This window comes from Excalfactoria chinensis, chromosome 16, assembly GCF_039878825.1.
Source record: "Excalfactoria chinensis isolate bCotChi1 chromosome 16, bCotChi1.hap2, whole genome shotgun sequence".
NCBI classification, from domain to species: Eukaryota; Metazoa; Chordata; class Aves; order Galliformes; family Phasianidae; genus Excalfactoria; species Excalfactoria chinensis.
This window is the reverse complement of record NC_092840.1, coordinates 7,358,659-7,375,160: the sequence shown is the minus strand read 5'-3', so window position 1 is coordinate 7,375,160 and position 16,502 is coordinate 7,358,659. Positions and strand designations below refer to the sequence as shown.

At 46.7% G+C, this 16,502-nt stretch overlaps 2 protein-coding genes across 4 annotated transcripts; one reads left to right on the top strand and one right to left on the bottom strand.

The window, feature by feature from the left end:
• Positions 1–23: 23 nt before the first annotated feature.
• RILPL2 (Rab interacting lysosomal protein like 2) lies at positions 24–3,115 on the top strand. Its single transcript, XM_072351480.1, has 4 exons — positions 24–474; positions 783–934; positions 2,272–2,382; positions 2,833–3,115. The coding sequence occupies exons 1-4, from the start codon at positions 139–141 to the stop codon at positions 2,855–2,857; spliced, it is 624 nt and encodes a 207-aa protein (XP_072207581.1). The 5' UTR covers positions 24–138; the 3' UTR covers positions 2,858–3,115.
• A 1,754-nt stretch (positions 3,116–4,869) lies between these two features.
• On the bottom strand, positions 4,870–16,406 carry KMT5A (lysine methyltransferase 5A). 3 transcript variants are annotated; one of them, XM_072351389.1, is made up of 8 exons: positions 15,390–16,406; positions 12,662–12,756; positions 10,691–10,847; positions 9,356–9,575; positions 8,609–8,693; positions 8,242–8,301; positions 7,543–7,733; positions 4,877–7,035 (listed from the first exon to the last, which is right to left on the bottom strand). In XM_072351389.1, exons 2-8 carry the CDS (start codon positions 12,746–12,748, stop codon positions 6,825–6,827), a joined length of 1,011 nt encoding a protein of 336 aa, XP_072207490.1. In that variant the 5' UTR covers positions 12,749–12,756; positions 15,390–16,406; the 3' UTR covers positions 4,877–6,824. The 3 variants fall into 3 exon arrangements, with proteins under 3 accessions (XP_072207488.1, XP_072207490.1, XP_072207489.1); XM_072351388.1 differs by lacking the exon at positions 15,390–16,406 and adding an exon at positions 13,079–13,186; XM_072351387.1 differs by lacking the exon at positions 12,662–12,756 and having other exon boundaries at positions 4,870–7,035; positions 15,390–16,362.
• Positions 16,407–16,502: the final 96 nt, after the last annotated feature.

Sequence of the window (16,502 nt, the reverse complement as noted above, 5' to 3'; positions counted from 1 at the left end):
GGGCCCAACGCGGCGCCGCCTGTGGGGAGCCGAAGGGCGGGGCGCCGCCGGGCCGCGGCCCCTCCATGGAAACCCGCGGGGTTCGCTCCGCCCGCGGAGCCCGGCCCTGGGGAAGGAAGTTGGTAGCGGGCCGCGGACATGCAGCACGGCGGGGATGGGGAGGAGGAGGAGGATGGCGAGGACGATGGCGGCCCCGAGAGCGCGCTGCAGAAGAGCCCCTTCCAGCTGACGGCTGAGGACGTCTACGATATCTCCTCTGTGGTGGGCCGGGATCTGCTGCAGCTCAGCGCCGGCCCCGAGGTGCCCGCCGCCGTCTCACGGCTGCAGTTCAGCATGGTGAGGGTGCTGGAGATGCTGGAGGCGCTGGTGAGCGAGAGCAGCCTGACCGAGGAGCAGCTGCGGATGGAGCGGGACAACCTGCGGGCAGAGCTGGAGGCGCTGCGGGGGCGCGGAGCCTCGTGGAGCGCCCAGCAGGTGGGTGGGCAGAGACTTGGCCGTTAGGTGGGGACCTGCTGCGATAGGGGTACAAACAGCGTGAGAAACAGCAGCTAACTGCTTGGGAAACAAAGCAGGATAGCGAGGAAGGGATGCTCGTTATAACGGTCGCTGTGGATTTATAACATTCCCAGTTCCTAACTTATGGAGCACTACTGACCGCCCTCTGGGAGAAGAAATTTCTCCTAATACCCGACCCAGATCTCCCCTCGTGCAGCTTAAAGCCATTACCTCGCATCCTGTTTTGATGGGTTACGAGATCACATCTCCTACTATTTATTTTACAGCCCAACTTGGGACCAGATAAAATGGTGATAGACCTCACGGATCCAAATCGCCCTCGGTTCACATTACAGGAGCTGCGAGATGTACTTCAGGAACGTAACCAGCTGAAAGCTCAGCTTCTCGTGGTGCAAGAGGAGCTGCAGTGCTACAAAAGGTATATAGCGTAGTCAGCAAAGAACAAGCAACATTTACTTCTTTCTGGGGAGCTTATCAGATGATGGTATTACAGGTTTGAGCACCTAAATTGGGCTGGGTGCTGTTCAGCCCTAGAAGAAAACGCATCTCTGCTCACAAGAGCCTACAAGTGAGCAAAGAAAAATGTGGGAACAGTGAAGCTTCTATGCAACAATGTTAAGACTGAACTCCCCCTTACTCAGTGCAGTTAGCAGCCTGTTCAGGTAACTGCCCTCCTGAAATCCTACACATGGTTTCCAAAACTCCATATACGCAAGCTGAGTTCTCATGCACAGAAATTAACTTGCACAGTTAGAGCATTTACACACAGTGCTCCTGCCTAAAACCACGCCACTTACCGGAAGATCGTGGGGGTTTCCATTTTGTTTTAGTAGCAAGTCAGAGGAAGTAAATTTCCTTTGAGTGCAGATGGGGGTCTGCAAGCACATCCACTGTTCCTTGGCCACCAGCATGCGTATGGCATTACAGTAGAAAGCAGATTGTTAAGCTCTTTTGCTGTCATTGAAGAGAAGCTGGGGGGGTTCATTCATTTTTGTGTTGTTGTATTTTTAAGAATGGCAGCAGGTAGAGTGCCTTGCACAGCTCTGTGCTGAGTAAGTTCCTTCAGAGCAGAATCTCAGTCTTTCTAGAAAGAAGCAGCTTGGGAGAAGATGAGATTCAGGAAGGATCTTCTTTTTGTGCTACAAACTGCTTCACCTCCAAGGCTGTTTTCCTCACCCACCTCTGCCCCTCATCATTCTGGCTGTATTAGAAGGTCCTTGGAGCAATAAATTACTTTTCATCTAGACTCACAAGGTTTGAGAACTAAACATTTCATCTGAGATAACAGAGCAACAAACTCTTAGACTCACTAAGGCTGCCCTTTGCCTCGTTTGTAATGGGTTAAAGTAAAGTTAAAGTTAAATCCAAGCTGTCTGCACAGCTGCAGTTGTCACATAGCAGTGAGGCACCAGCTTCCCCATCCTGGCCGACTACCTTTGCTGTGCAACCATTGGAATGGCTTCTTGTCTTTGATTTCTCATCTGTGATACAGGGCTTGCTATAGGCCAAGTTAAAAATTGACTGAAAAGTTGAAAATATGCTGTTAATGACCCAGAGCTTTGTACCAAGACAACCTGTAAATGCTGCTTTAGGGTTCAGGTAATTCTATGCAGTTTGTTTGTTATACAGAGTTACATGATAAGCCAGAAGCCACCTTATCTCACATCCCAGACTGTCTGCTGAACAGGACAGCAATGCTGTGCTAAGCTAGTCACAAAAGGAGCAAAAGCAAACAAAATCCACTTCTCTTACCAGTGGGATCATCTCACAGAGAAAGGACCAAACTAGAGAACTGGAGAAGGAACCCTGTGGCAGCAGCCCAGGTACCAGCAAGGACAGCCATGAGAAGACAATCATCAAACGGCTGTAAGTTTGTCTGCTTTGTTGTTGTTGTTTCAGCAGAGCATGAGAGAAGGACACACTGTACACATAGCAAACCCGGGGTGAATTCTGAACTCTGACCTACTTGGCTGGATATCTTTTTCTCCTCCTCTCTATAAAATTCAAACATGACAGAGAAGTCCTTTTCTGTTCCACAAGCACTCCACAGGAAAGCAAGCTTCACCTACAGAAGCAGGGTGACACTCTTTCCCTCTACAAAGAGCCAGCATTGCAGAACAAAACTATACAACTTGGAACCCATCTGCACGTTAACACTCACGATAGTTGTTCTCGCAGGCTTGTTTACACTGCAGTACACTGTGCAGTACCACAAGCTCAGGTCATGTCCTTAAAGTTCCCCAAAATAGCAGAACACACTGAGATGGCAATCACACCGCATGGTCCTTCTTTTCCATTTCTATTTTTCTTTTGCAGGTTCTCTTTTAAACATGGAAAATGAGCATTCTTAAAAACACAGCCACTTGTGGGCAGAAACGGCCCCAGCAAAAGCAGCTGAAGGAGTGAGGAGTCAAGAAGTGGAAAACAAAGCGTCATTCTTACTGTAGAGAATAAGCAATCTCAGAAGAATTGTTGTACAGTATTCTTTCAGAATAGGCTTTACTTTGCTATTTTAGCAACCGTTTGACATACGTACACTTTTTGCATTGGTGGATTCCTTTCGGACATTACTTGTGGAAAAAAATAAATGTTTTTATATAAAGTTTTGCTTGTTCTTATCTAGGGAACCTACGATGGAAGTGCACTAACATGCATCGACCTTGTGTACCTGTTGTAGTGATCAGCTCAAAGTGGTTTTAGAAGACTAAGATATGTTATTTTTAAAGGATACGTGACATCCAATTGCCTTCACAGCAAAGTGCTGGGAAAGAATTGCAGTTGTACCCCTCACTGATATGACATGAAAGGTAATTCCCCCTTCTCACATTGACACAACTGCTTGAAAAAAGCCCCCACATTGCTTGTGCTCTGTCTTTGCATTAAATGGATATTTACAGGAGTGGACTTTTAAGGTTGGGATGAAAGAAAAACTAGCACAGCAAAGGAAGAAAAGCAGTTGCATCACACTGATCACATCAAGGACTGGTATTATTTCAGAGGTGCAAACAAGCTTCAACTGGAACAGATACATCAAGCATTTCACTTCCAACAAAGGTTTTCTGGCCTAGACAGTTGTCTTTTTCATAAGCTTTTTTCTTCTCTAATTAGCAGATACAAGCTGTGTGTTACCTTAAGCAACATTTGTCACTAGCAGTATCATATAGGGCAAACAATAGTAGAAAAGAAGCTTGAAAAAATATCAGTTAAATTCCACATTTAGAAAAGCAGAATGTCAAGAGCAGTAGAGTGTGAGCAGACATAAAAAGAGCAGTGATGGGAATCAGACTATGATCTGACACTCCTTAGAAGTGAAAGCAGGTTCTGAAGTCTTTTGATTCCCCCTCGTATGCTAACAGCATGAAGGGTATCGGACACCTCACACATCTGCTCAGAAGCACAATGCAAATGCGTCTCTGCAGACAACAAACTGCAGTTTCCTTTCAGACAGAATTTATTAGCAATGGTACGCTAGCGAGACAAAGACGTCTGACCTAGGTAGGCTGGTTCACAGTTAATGCCAACTCTGACATACTGATAAGCCTCGTTCATATATCAGAGACACTTTCTAGAACACAGTAGCAAGGAAGGAACTTAATGCATCTTCTAGGCAGAGTTTATCTTTGGGGGGGAGGGGAGAAAACTACATCAGCAACAGCCAGGACACATCTCTGAAAGATGTTTACACTTGCTCTGAACTGCCTCTTCCTGTGTGGCTCATCCCAAGACCATGGGGAGTTGAGGGGGAAGGAGTAAATTACAACCACAGTTCTCAGCCTACCGTACCTTAAGGAAACAGCTTCAAGTAGTGCAGTGCACAGATTAAGTAGATGCATGCAAGTGTACCAGCTTGCTAAAGAGGTACAGAGACTGTAACACAGCCCATGACCACTCCTCACTGGTAGGTGGGTGGAGGAGACAATATTGCAATTATTCCATTGTCAGTTACCACTGACTATGTTCTTCATTGAAAACAAGAAGCAGAAGTTCACCAGTTAATGCAGACAGGAAAATACCACAACCTTTTGGGGCTATTTTTCTGGCACTAAAGTTGCATGCAATCAGGTGTGGAGACACGCAGCTTCTCACAGAAAGGAAACAAGCTATGGTCTCAATGGAAGAGGCTAAAGTCTTGCTAAAGCAACTATGCTGCCTTCAGCAAAGCCAAGCAAATAAGTTTAACTCCCAAGCCCAGGGCAACTTCGCCTGCTAAGTGCTTTACATTGTGTTAGAAGATGAATCGCTCCTATAAGGCACAAGGAAAAAAAGAAAAAATCAAAACTGAATGTTCCTCTGAGCAGTATTAAAACATAGACACAAACATACACACACAGCTCCTACCAAAGCAAAAGACATCCTCAGTGCAATATCAGCTTTATTCCTATCTCCTGATGCAGTGCTACTCGATCACCAGTTAAACATTTCAGCAGAGTGACGGCATAGAACAGAGATGTTGTTTAACCTGATAGAGAACAAGCAAATTCTTAAACAAAGAACAAGAGGAAGCATTTGATTCCGATTTTCACTGAAGAGAAGCACTCCAGTATAACAGATGCTACAGCAGTGTACAGTAGTATGTTGTTCCTTATACCAGAGAGAAATCATTGCCAACTAAAACAAGACAGTGAAAGAAGCTTACCTGTAACTCAGTACCTGGAAGGTAACAGATGTCCCAGTTAATTCAGGAATTGTGAAAATACAAAGGCTCTCTCTGCTGAGCTGGCCTTGAGTTAAATGGTAAATAACATCAAGCATTTAATGGCTAATGATTTTCACAGCTTTCTTTCAAAATGCTAATGATCTGCAATGGAGACAAACAGGTACTATAGCAGCCACTTCATAAATAATAAATATATTCTTTATTTTACAGAGTCTTCAAGTTTTTCATTTAAAAAATACATCACTTCTCACACCACCTCTTGCTGCTGGAGCACATAACCACGATGTTGCTATCTGACCTATCACATAGGCAAGCATGCAAGGTTGTCCAAGAGGGCATTAGCTGAAGCAGCTGCAGCCTTTAAGACATGGAGACAAAAAAGACAAGCAGAGCCACAGATCCCTCGTTGACATCTTCCAGCAGCAAGCATGACCAATGGCTCACAGCCATCTTCATCTACATACATGCCAAGCCTGCCTTGGCAAAAAACTCTAATTGGTAAGAACTCATCTTTAACATAAAGGACCCGCATTGTTTATCGCCTGCCTACATGACAGATATAGTTCTCTAACAGTAATGTTGCAAGCATTTTCAAGATGCTTAGCACTCAGTTCCCATTTAAGATAGCGGGACCAGACCACGCTGGACAGACCTACAGGACCAGGAAAGAAGGAATATACTTTCTTCATTGCACAATCTCCATCATTACAATTTGAAGCTGTATATAAAGATGACTTACAGAACCACTATGCTCTACTTCAAGCATTCACAGTAAATAAATAACTTCTGATGGAGCAATAATTAGCATAGGAAGGTAATAAAACTTTCAGAGTATTTTTGTTTTGCTTCTTTAAAACCTTCTGGGAACCATCACCTCCAAGAATCGGTCATCAACTATAAAAAGATACCATCCCAAATCTTAGAAAGTCGTGTCCAACGTTGATTCTCTTGCAAAGTTAAATTCCCACATTTTTAATCAGTATCAACCCAGCCTCTCAAAATCCCTCTACGTTTGTCTTGGAGTCATTTCTCTGAAAAAAGCAGCTAATATGACCATCCATCTCCCTCAGCACAAGTGCATTTAAAGTTAATCGCTAACGAGATACCACACTGGAAAAATAAAAAGAACCCTACCACAAGTTGTTTGAGAATGATAGAAACAGTAGCATCCATTAAAAAAAAGAAGCTTTGCAAAAAGCCTAACAAGCAGTCAAGCCATCGACATAGGAATCGGCATACAAAAAGCGTGTCTGCTGTCATTAAGCTAATGTCAAGTTCACCACCCCAAAAAAAATGGAGTACAAGATTTCACTGCAGAAGCACAATCCAAATGATTAAGTTCCAAGTCCTTGCATGCTCAGGTGGCAGTGGTCACTGCGCAGAAGGGTTCTGTTTTCTAGGGAGGGCTTCCTTTTACAATACAGAAGTTTTGGCAATCTAAGAGAGAACTTGAGCCTGCTCGGATATCCGTAATAGGAATTTAAATACTGCAAAACGTAGTTTTCAAGGAGCTCAGAACACCGTAAGCAGTTCACTAAGAAAGCTGAGGGAAGGGAGGACGGAGAAAAAAATCCACCGACTCCGTGCAGAGCACTCAGTCTCCACCACCCCCCAAAACACCAACCTAAATCCACACCCAAAAGATGAAGAATTAATGTTTTAGCCATGGGTGAGCTTCAATGGAAGCTTTGCTTCTGTCTCCATAGTCATACAACAGTTCTTCACCTGCTTTAATGTCTCTGGAAGCTATCAATATGAGATGAGGCACGCCATCAATGTCATGAAGCTTTGTTTGACAATTGCCACATTTGCTGTGATTAATCAGTCTCCCCAGACGATTAGTTTCTTTTGTAGCATCAACACTGGAAGAACAAGAACACATCAGGAACGAACAATATCAAAGAACAGGAAACAAAGTGCAAACTAGATAAAGAATTAGGAATACACACAAGGCTTGGAAAGAAAAAAAGAGAAGGAAAAACTTCCCTGAGCAATGGCTTTGGAAGAACTCAAGTTGAGGGTTACAAAAAAAGAAACAGCTCAGGAAAAGTGGTTAATTTCACAAGACAGTAAAGTTTAGGAAGAAATCCATGGCAGAGCTAGAAGTCTCATCCAAGTAGATACATCTGTCCATATAGATTGTGCTGTGCTTCTGAGAATAGAGCTGTGAGTTGCCCATCATTCCTTTTAGCCCAGAGGTACAGAGGGCTCTTGGACAGCAAAACAGTGCTCCAAGAAGATTCCCTAAGTCATGATACCCAACAAAAAACAGACTAACAAAACTGTATGAAAACAAGAAACAAACAAACCAACCAGCATTCAAAAGTTTCTACTATTCATCTATAACATGCAAAGCAAAAGCAGCTTACCAGTACGTTTTGCTGAGGTACTGAAAATAGTACATATAGCAGCCTGTGGATGGATCTTGAGCATACACAGCCTCCCGCTTTCTAGCATCAGTGATCTCTATGAGATCTCCATGATATTCAACTACAAATTCTCCACGATTAAAATGTTTAGTAGCAATTACTCCTCTCCCTTTGCCATCAATGTAATCAATCTGTTGAGTTGAAAAGAAAGAAAAGTCAGTTGGGAAATGGGAAGCTACTCACATGACTGCCAATAAGCTGTTTACTAGGAAAGGAGTGCATGACATTTGTCTTTAAGATGACATGGCACAGCATCTGAATGGCACAGACAAAGCTGTGGAAGCACAATTCACCGTCTAACAGAAGAAACTGAGTGACTTCAGGATGCAACATAACTGCCATGCATTCTGACAGAACATCAAAGCCTTTCCATTTCAAGGCTACCATTAGCATGCACAGGAAAAAAGATGTCAGAGATATAGAAAGATCAATCAATCACACAGGCCAAATTAGTTACCCTCTAAGTATACTTGATTCTTCCTGCCTCTGCCTGTAAACTGAACAACCCTTACACAGAAGTTTTCTCTGTCGCTGTCCCAGAAGCCACAATATGAACCACACACTGCTGCTTTTTGAGAACCACCGTGCTTCTAAGAGCTAGACTACATAAACAACACATAGTGTTAGCACTGCTGTTACCTTCATTCCTTCTTCTTTCCCACTTGTAATTAATTCATCGATTTTCCTCCTTTCCTCAGTCTGAGGAAGTAACAAGACAAAAAAACAAGACCAGGTTATTTGTTGATAGCTTCTGTAGTTTATTCCATAGCTAACAAGAAACGATTGGCCAATGATGTTCAATTTTTCCATGCCATCCCTCTTTCTAGCAAAACTAAGTTGTAAAGAGACAGAATAAAGAAACATCCCCCAAGAACACATTGTCATTTTGATTCCATCCTAAAAATAACTGGACCAACATTTCTGTATTTAGTAACATTCTTAAACAACACTTGCAATAAACATTTGCTACCACATTAAGTACTGTTATTTCATCAAGAAGCACTACCTCCAGTTCAGATTTGCTCTTCCTGGAACTTCTTCTAACTGGGTAATAATCTGTCACTTTTCGATTTGGTGCTCTTCCTTGTGTTCTAAGGAATAACAGAAGCAGGAAACACACATTTCAAACTACTTCTGAAGTTAAACTTCTAAAACAAGTATCTAAAATATATTATTTAAGCTTATGTTAAACATTGATCAGTACGTATCTACATTCTTACCAGTATTCTGCACTCCAAGCCAGAAGCTACATACTCTATTCCTAATCCTTTTACCACAAGAGAACGAGATGCCACAGAAAATCAACTGAAAAATCACATTACAACTTTGAAGTCTCCCCACGTGCCTTCCCAGAAATGTAGGTCATTAAAGCTGCTTGGCCATGAATAACAATGATCACGAATACAATAATCTACCATCATGCTTCTGACAAGATAGACTCCACTTGTCCACAGAACAGTAAGTCTTAATGGTTCATAAATTAGTTTTTCTTGTGTTGCTCGCTAGTAAAATAGTCACCTGCAAGACTGACGCATAATTTGGGTGCTATTTTGTATTTGCAAATACACTATTTTTGAGAAAAAAAGAATCTTCGTTAAAATCTGTCACCCCCAAAAAAGGAGCAAAGCAAAGGAAACAACAATTCCAGGTCTGGCTATAGATATTTGCCTCTGAAGGCAAAACGTAGATAAGGGACCCCCAGTGCAAAATGGCCCAGAGTAGAAAAGCCTCTACAGTTCCAGAAGTCACTTACTTCCTCCTTGGTCCACGTTTTGCTTTAACCACCTTTTTCTGAGCTGGCTTTGCACTGGCCTCACCAGCACAGTCAGAGGGCAGGAGTGTCTTCTCGGTTTCTACGGTTCCTTGGTTTTTTTGATCAGAAGAGAGCACAGAAGTATTGCACCCACTTTCTTTATCTTTCTGGTCTTCTGGTCTCATAGCACCTTCAATTATATTGCCACCAGGCTTTTTTTCTAGTGACAAAGAAATAAAGAACGGCTCTGAATTCAAGATCTTCTACACCAGAGCACTTTCAAATGAATCCCTATAGTTTCTATTTCAAGTTTCTAGTTCTGTCAAATAGGAGAAAGAGGAAGGGAATGAATGATACAGTCTCTTTCTGCTAGAACCCAGGCAGACTGTCACTGGACTTCCAAGTAGTCACTGCTATGCTATGTATAGAAGGAAGTACAAGAAGAGAAAAGGAACAGGTATAAACAAGAACAAGTACTTCATCATGGGTTAAAACAGCAGTGAACCTAACCTGAACTCATACCACAGTCAGTGGTACAAACACGACCTGCCAGTCAGTGCACTTGGTGCACTGAGTTCTCAGGTTGCTACCAAGGAATCAACAACATGCCCTGAAGGAGCAGAGGTCTCTGCACCCCACACTGCTGCAGTCAGTCACTGCAGAAGCTGGTGCGAAGGGGCCAATACCATTCAGAGCAATCCACAGGAGCAAAAGGGCAGACACAAGAAAAAGTTCTGTTCCATTTCCTTGGTTGGGCATATCCTACTTTGAGCTGACCACATCCTCCTCAGCCGACCGACTTAGAGGTAAATGAGACACGTCTTAAAGCTGAATAAAGTTTTAATTTAAAGCCAATTACCAGGTTTAATTCCCTCAGGCCAAGACAGGTGCTTCAATCTCACTAGAGAAATTAAGCACTGCTGAAAGGCCACTGATCCACTGCAGGGAAGCCTGAAGCCATCTTTGTTTTCTTGGTGTAATCTGGGAGCTACAGCCTATAAGTTTCCCAGCACTCAATGGGGCTTCAAACATCTACTTGCAAATGCATTTGAATCAAAACATTTTAACAAGTTACCATACTTAACAACCACACCTTTAAACACAAACCAGTTGTGGGGTTTTTGTTTGTTTTCCATAATCACCTGGTAAATCAGTGACTTCAGCTCTGAAAAAGATAAGGACACCATCATCCTTGTAGACTCTCTTTGCTGATGGAGGTGAAGGATTTGGGAAAGCAACTGGGGCAGTGGACCTGCCCACCTCCTACAGCTCTAAAACCGGGGGCGGGGAGGAAAGCACATCTCACAAAGCAAGCAATCTAAATGTCAATCTTACCATCTCCTTTTCTGTTGGTTTCAGTTAGTGCTTTGCCCTGACATTTCCCTTCGTGATACATGACAGAGTTTTCCTCTTGAAGTGGGGAGCGAGCACCAGGAGATTTGTTGGGATTCAGGTAGCTGTAGATTTTGGATTGACCAGTAAACACATTCTCCTAAAACAGATTCACACATACAAAGCACATTACAGAGATGCTGGGAGCCTCCAGTTGGTATCCATAACATACTGCAAAGACCAGGGCTGACAGCTGACTGCACTAATGCGAGTTGCATTGCTTTAATGCGTCATCCTTGCTACCATTGCTATTTCTATGATGTGAAAATGTATCTGGAGTAAACATCCAGAACTTTACTAATGCAAAACCATCAGTTCAAGAGGACTTTCATGTGCAATGTAGTAGGACAGGATAGCCATAATGAACACCAGTTTCTATACTGTGAGCTCTGAGCTTCTCAAAGAGAAGCCAAAGAAAACACCAATAACGTAGCAGAAATTGCCCAGGCCTAGCACATACCTCACATAGCCAAGGAAGCATGAGCTTACCCAAGTGCTCATTAGGTGTCAAATGTTACTGCAATTAATGACATGCTCTACTGAGCAGCACAGAAGATAGCTTTTGAAGAATCCATCTATTGAAGTTTGGGAGATGAGCAGTACTATCTTTTTATCCATTATGTCATATAAAAATGGAGTCTTAAGATTGCTGATGGCACAAGAAACTCTGGCACGGTCAAGCAGCACAAGGCTGGGGCTCAAAAGCTGGTTCAGGCTGAAGACCCCAGCACGGAGGAGCACAGACATAGCAAAGCTTACAGGAGTTGCGACACCTCTGCTTTTATGGTACTCCGCAACCAGGCTAAGCTTGAACGTATACGTATGTTGGGCACAGGGATTTGAGCTGTGAGGCCCCAATGTCAGGACAAACAGACGTGGCTTGGTTAGAACAAGCTCATCCTGGCTGTATTTTGACTCAAGTAAAAGCACTTACAGATACTGCAACTCAGTTGAAATAAAAAACAACCAAGTTTTGCGTGTATTTTCTTTTAAAACATTCAAAGGTTCCCACTGGTTAAGAAGAGTAAAATAGCTCAAATACGGGCATTTGACTAAATAAACGCTCTGGTATACCTCGTCACACAAGGACTAATGAAGTAAACAAAGCACACAGCACATAAGAAATTTTTAATTAACAAAAACGAGTAATGGAGTACACAGCTCACACACAACATAAGATCAGTTCAAAGCTTCAGTAGGAATTAAGATTACAGCAGAACACCCTGGGAAGTCAGTCAGAGCTTTCCACTCTCACAAGGAGAGAAGTCCATCGGAAATGATACTTGCTTATTTACAGAAGCAAGGCTTTAAGGATGACATACAACAACGCTGGATTTTAACAAACACAGACAGTGAAACCCAGACTGAGAGATTCTCGGCGTTTAACAGGAGCTCCACAGCCATCCATCTCCTGCAAGGCCAGCAGCAAGCCCACCTGCCCAGGGGGCTTCGGGCTGTGGGCACACGCTGATAGAGCCACACCAGCACGCCCTCGGACCGCTCCCTTCCCCCCTCAGCCCCCGCCTGCAGCGCGGCACTCCCGGCTGCCACGTCTTTGTCTGTTCCAGTGTGCAGAGCCTCCACGACACGGATTTTCTCAGCACAACAGCACACATTAAGGGCTGCTGAGGATCTCTGGGTCTGGCGCAATAGCAAGATTTACTCCAGCGAGGTTTAAATACAAAGGGAAGACCAAGATCTGGCCCGTTGCCTCCAGGGGAGATAGAGGACAGCGGGAGTAACAGAGGAGCTGGGCTGCGCCCGGGCCCGGCCGCTCGCTGACAGCAGCTCCCGCCGTCGCAAGGCGGGGAGGACGCGGCGCACCCCGGCCGTGCCGAAGCCCGCCCCGCTTCCGATTCGCCGGACAACCCCACGCCGGGGTCGCCGCCCGCCCCCACCCCGGACAGCGCTTACCCCACCGGCCCGGGAGCGGCCGGGGCTCTTCCTCTCGGCGTTCTCGGGGCTCGCCTTCTCCGCGCCGCCCGCCCTGGCCTTGGGCATGTTCCTGCCTAGGAGCGAGGAGGGAAGAGCGGCATCTGAGCCCTGTCCCGCCGCCCGCGGTCACCTCCCGGCCTCCGCGGCCTGCGCCATGTTTAAAGGGCTCACTGCGGCAGGGCGAGCCGCGGCGGCCCAGCCCCTTCCCGGCGAGCTGCGCACACCGCGCGGGGGAGGAGTCCCGCCAGCTCCGGCACTCCGCGCCTCCCGGGAGCGCTTTCCGCGCGGCCCGCAGCTCCGCACCGCCCGGTCCCGCACCCGCGCCCATCCCGGCCCTTCCCCGCGTGCCGCCGCCCCCCATAGCGACGCCCGCCGCTCCCGTTCCCTCCCGCGCACCTTTAGCCATGACGGCGGCGGCGCGTCGCACAGGACCCCCCCCGGTGCGGCTCCCCCGGCACCGACCCCGGGAGCTCCCCCGCCGCCGCCAACCGCCCCGCGGGGAGACGCCGCGCTGTCTGCCGCGCCCCCATTGGCTGAACCGGGTGTCGGGTAACAGCTTCCGAGCCGCCGATTGGCGCGCAGAGCCGCGCCCCGCCCCCTTTGCTGTCAGACTGAAGAGAGTGCGAGCTCCCGGGACCGGTGTTTAAATGTGCGTCCCCTGGGCGCTGATTGGTCCGTGCGAAGGGCAACCGGCGCGCTGATTGGTGGCCCCGGGAGGAACGCCCTTCCGCGGTAGGGCCCCGCCACGTGGGTGGCAACGCTGCGAAATCGACTTTTTACCCCAATATGAAACGTGAGAAAATCAGCAGCAAAGCTCGGAGCAGCAACAGCGCAACGCTCAGCAGCCAACGGCTGGATCCCTGCTCTGATCACTGCCGTGACAGATGCCACCGTGTCACACAGCGACACCTCCGGCGTCGTGGGCCAACATCATAAAGCAGGAGGCATTACTTTTGGAGCAGCTCTGGTAGATTGAGCAACTAAAGAGACTCAGAAGCCGGGATGCCGCTGTTGGCCTTTCTGGTCACCTGGGCGCACTGCTGGCTCACATTTAATCCTTCTTATCAGCATTAGCTCTTTAAAGACCTATCAAACAGCATCGACTTGTGCACTCGGGCTACAAAGCAATACTGGTGTGCTGCCAGCAGCAGCAATGGTCACCACTGCCAGCTTATCTGCAGCCACAGGCCACTCACTGGGCACTCCTGTGGGACATTATCAAGCAGAGCCAGGAACACGGCGTGACTGCACAGAACCAGATATGGGAGGGCATCGACTGGCCATCACCTTGGTGAACTACTTCTCTATTGCAGCACCACGTTGGACTCCCCTGGTGGAGCAACTGCAACTCTTGACAGACTCTGGTCTGATTTTTCCACCCGAATTAACTCTGCTGTTTTGACATAACTAGGATGTTACTGGAGAAAATACTGCATAAATTACTAACGATCATTTCCTCCCTGCAGTGACTCAGAAATGCTTTTCAGAGCTCCCCGAGAAAGCTCTGGAAATACATTTCTTGTGGTTTTGCTCAGTTTTGTTTTATATAGACATATATCTATCTTAATGTTTTATATACGTACAAGGGCTGCTCCAAAAGTAAATCATATCAAACCATTCCAAAAGTAAAAAATGGCCCCCGTTGACATTCATTGATGCTTGCTGAGCATCGATGGACACCAAGCAGTGGATGTGAGCACAGTGAGGTGGTGGCTGTGCACTTCAGCAGTGGTGACAGTGGCAGCGTGTCACCTCCAGTGGTACAGGTATTTCTGTGTGCAACGTGCAGGAACTTGTTCCTTGCTGGTCAAAGTGCATAGCTAGTGGTGGAGAGTATGGCTACAAATCATGCTTTGTAGCTGAGAATTGTTCTGTCAGACACTGTTGTTATGCTCTTTGCATCTGTTGCCTTTTCCATGGAAATAAATAGGAGGCATTACTTTTGGAGCGACCTGCGTATATTAAAACAAAGCAACGGCGTATTGCATTGAAGCTGCACAGGCCGCCACTAGAGGGCAAAGCAAGCTAAGCAATCCTCATCCCTAGAGCAACAAAGAAAAGCGTGTCACTCTAACCCGCCTTGGCAGCCCAGCCCTCCGCCGTAACGCGCTGTGAATCAGGGCTAAACCCGGAGCTAAGGCCAAAAAGGCGACACGGACAGGAAGGCTAAACGCCCCCTGGAGGACGTGTCTGCCCGCAGCTGCAACTCACAGTGACTCAGGACAGTGAAAGCACGGCCTAATTGCACGCTTGACAACCCAGTGACCTACATACAGCTCCATAGCACTGAGAGCAGCTCCTGGCCGTGCTACAGCCTGCTGCTGCTGCAGCACACGTTGTACAGTGGGGGGGGGGGGAAGGAAAATGAATGAGGAAAGCATTGGATTTACTTAGAAAGAAAAACATTAGCAGTAGATAAATTCAGCCTTGATTAATGCTTACCCAGTTTATATATATATACATACAAATGCCTTGAGGATGACTGCTGAGCCTCACATTAAGTTAATGCTATTTTATACCAGTAGAGGAAAATGTCAGTAGGTGTGAACTATAAAAGGACATTCAGAGTAGCATCTAGCATTGGTAAAAAGGCAGCAAGAAGGGCACTCAGCAAGGTACTTGTCACAGTTAGAGGCAAACGAAGCCCCGCAGTAATTACTTCTGTGGTAATTGTGTGTAATAATAGCAAGTAACTGCCACAACTCACCTCTCCCAGCTGAGGATGACCACACACTGCTGCTTTCTGGCCACGATCATATGGAGCTGTACTGATGCTTTCAGTGCTAAACACGTTGCACGCGACTACGCCTCTTTGTGCCTTTATCTGAAGGATATAGAGGGCAGCAGCTGAGACACGAGCTCCATTTAAACCGTTCTTCTCATCCCTGCCCACAGTTCTGCCATCTTTTCCTCTATTTATTGTCTGAAGCATCACTGATGAATCTGTACGAATGGGTTTAATTGACATCGCTTTGCCTTTGGACAGCTTAGCCTAACCCTCATTGGTTATTTTGATCCTTGTATTTAATGAGAAAGGTCAATTGGGATAAAGCTGGATGAGCAGTACTGAGCGTTTTAAGCACATTTCAGGGCTTCCCACGCTATCCTTACATTTTACACTCAAACTCTTTGAAACTGTCCTTACACAAGCATGCAAATACTTCAGGGCTGTTTAACACGAGTGTGAGTCTGAGGGCCTTCATGGCGAAAACCTCCCTCCAGATGCAGAATTAGCCTGAGCAACCAGGTTCCCAAGTGTTCGGTTCTTTGCAGCATCAACACTCGTATCAGCGGCAGTGAAACACTTGTGAAGGCAAAGCCGTGTTCCACCACATCTCCGCGGGCGTCAATTCCCCACGCAGCTCCGTTGTCCCCTTCCTTCTCCTCAGGAGCTGCTGTGAGGTAAAGCCGCAGAGCTGGGGTGCTGTGAGGGCAGGACAGGCCCGAGGTGCTCCCACGGCAACGAAGCACTCGGAGCTCTCATCTCCGGGCAGGGCTCTCACAGGATCGTGCCCAGGCCCAGCTCCACAGCAACGCTCCGAGCGGCACCAGCCGCGGCGGGACGGGACCGAGAGAACCGCCTACGGAGCAGCCCGAACCCGCAATACCGGCCCGGCCTCACAGTGCGCATGCGTATGAGCATTGCGCGCGCCCCATCGGCGCGGCCTCGGCCTGCGCTTGCGCACTACGCGCCCTCACGTCAGCTCGCCCCTTTTTTTTTCCCATCATGCCTCGCGAGGAGGCAGATCTCGCGAGAAAGGTGTATCCTCGCTGCAGCCGCCATCTTGGAGAGAGCGCGATCACGTGACCGCGTGCAGCC

Excerpts from the sequence above, each read along its gene's own strand:
- KMT5A (XM_072351387.1), bottom strand. The coding sequence starts at position 15,650 with ATGTCAATTAAACCCATTCGTACAGATTCATCAGTGATGCTTCAGACA. Across the intron at positions 7,734-8,241 it reads GGAAAGAAGAAGGAATGAAG|ATTGATTACATTGATGGCAA; the intron begins GTAACAGCAGTG and ends TCAACTCAACAG. Across the intron at positions 7,036-7,542 it reads TACCTCAGCAAAACGTACTG|TGTTGATGCTACAAAAGAAA; the intron begins GTAAGCTGCTTT and ends TTGTTCTTCCAG.
- RILPL2 (XM_072351480.1), top strand. The coding sequence starts at position 139 with ATGCAGCACGGCGGGGATGGGGAGGAGGAGGAGGATGGCGAGGACGAT. Across the intron at positions 935-2,271 it reads GAGCTGCAGTGCTACAAAAG|TGGGATCATCTCACAGAGAA; the intron begins GTATATAGCGTA and ends TTCTCTTACCAG. Across the intron at positions 2,383-2,832 it reads AAGACAATCATCAAACGGCT|GTTCTCTTTTAAACATGGAA; the intron begins GTAAGTTTGTCT and ends TTTCTTTTGCAG.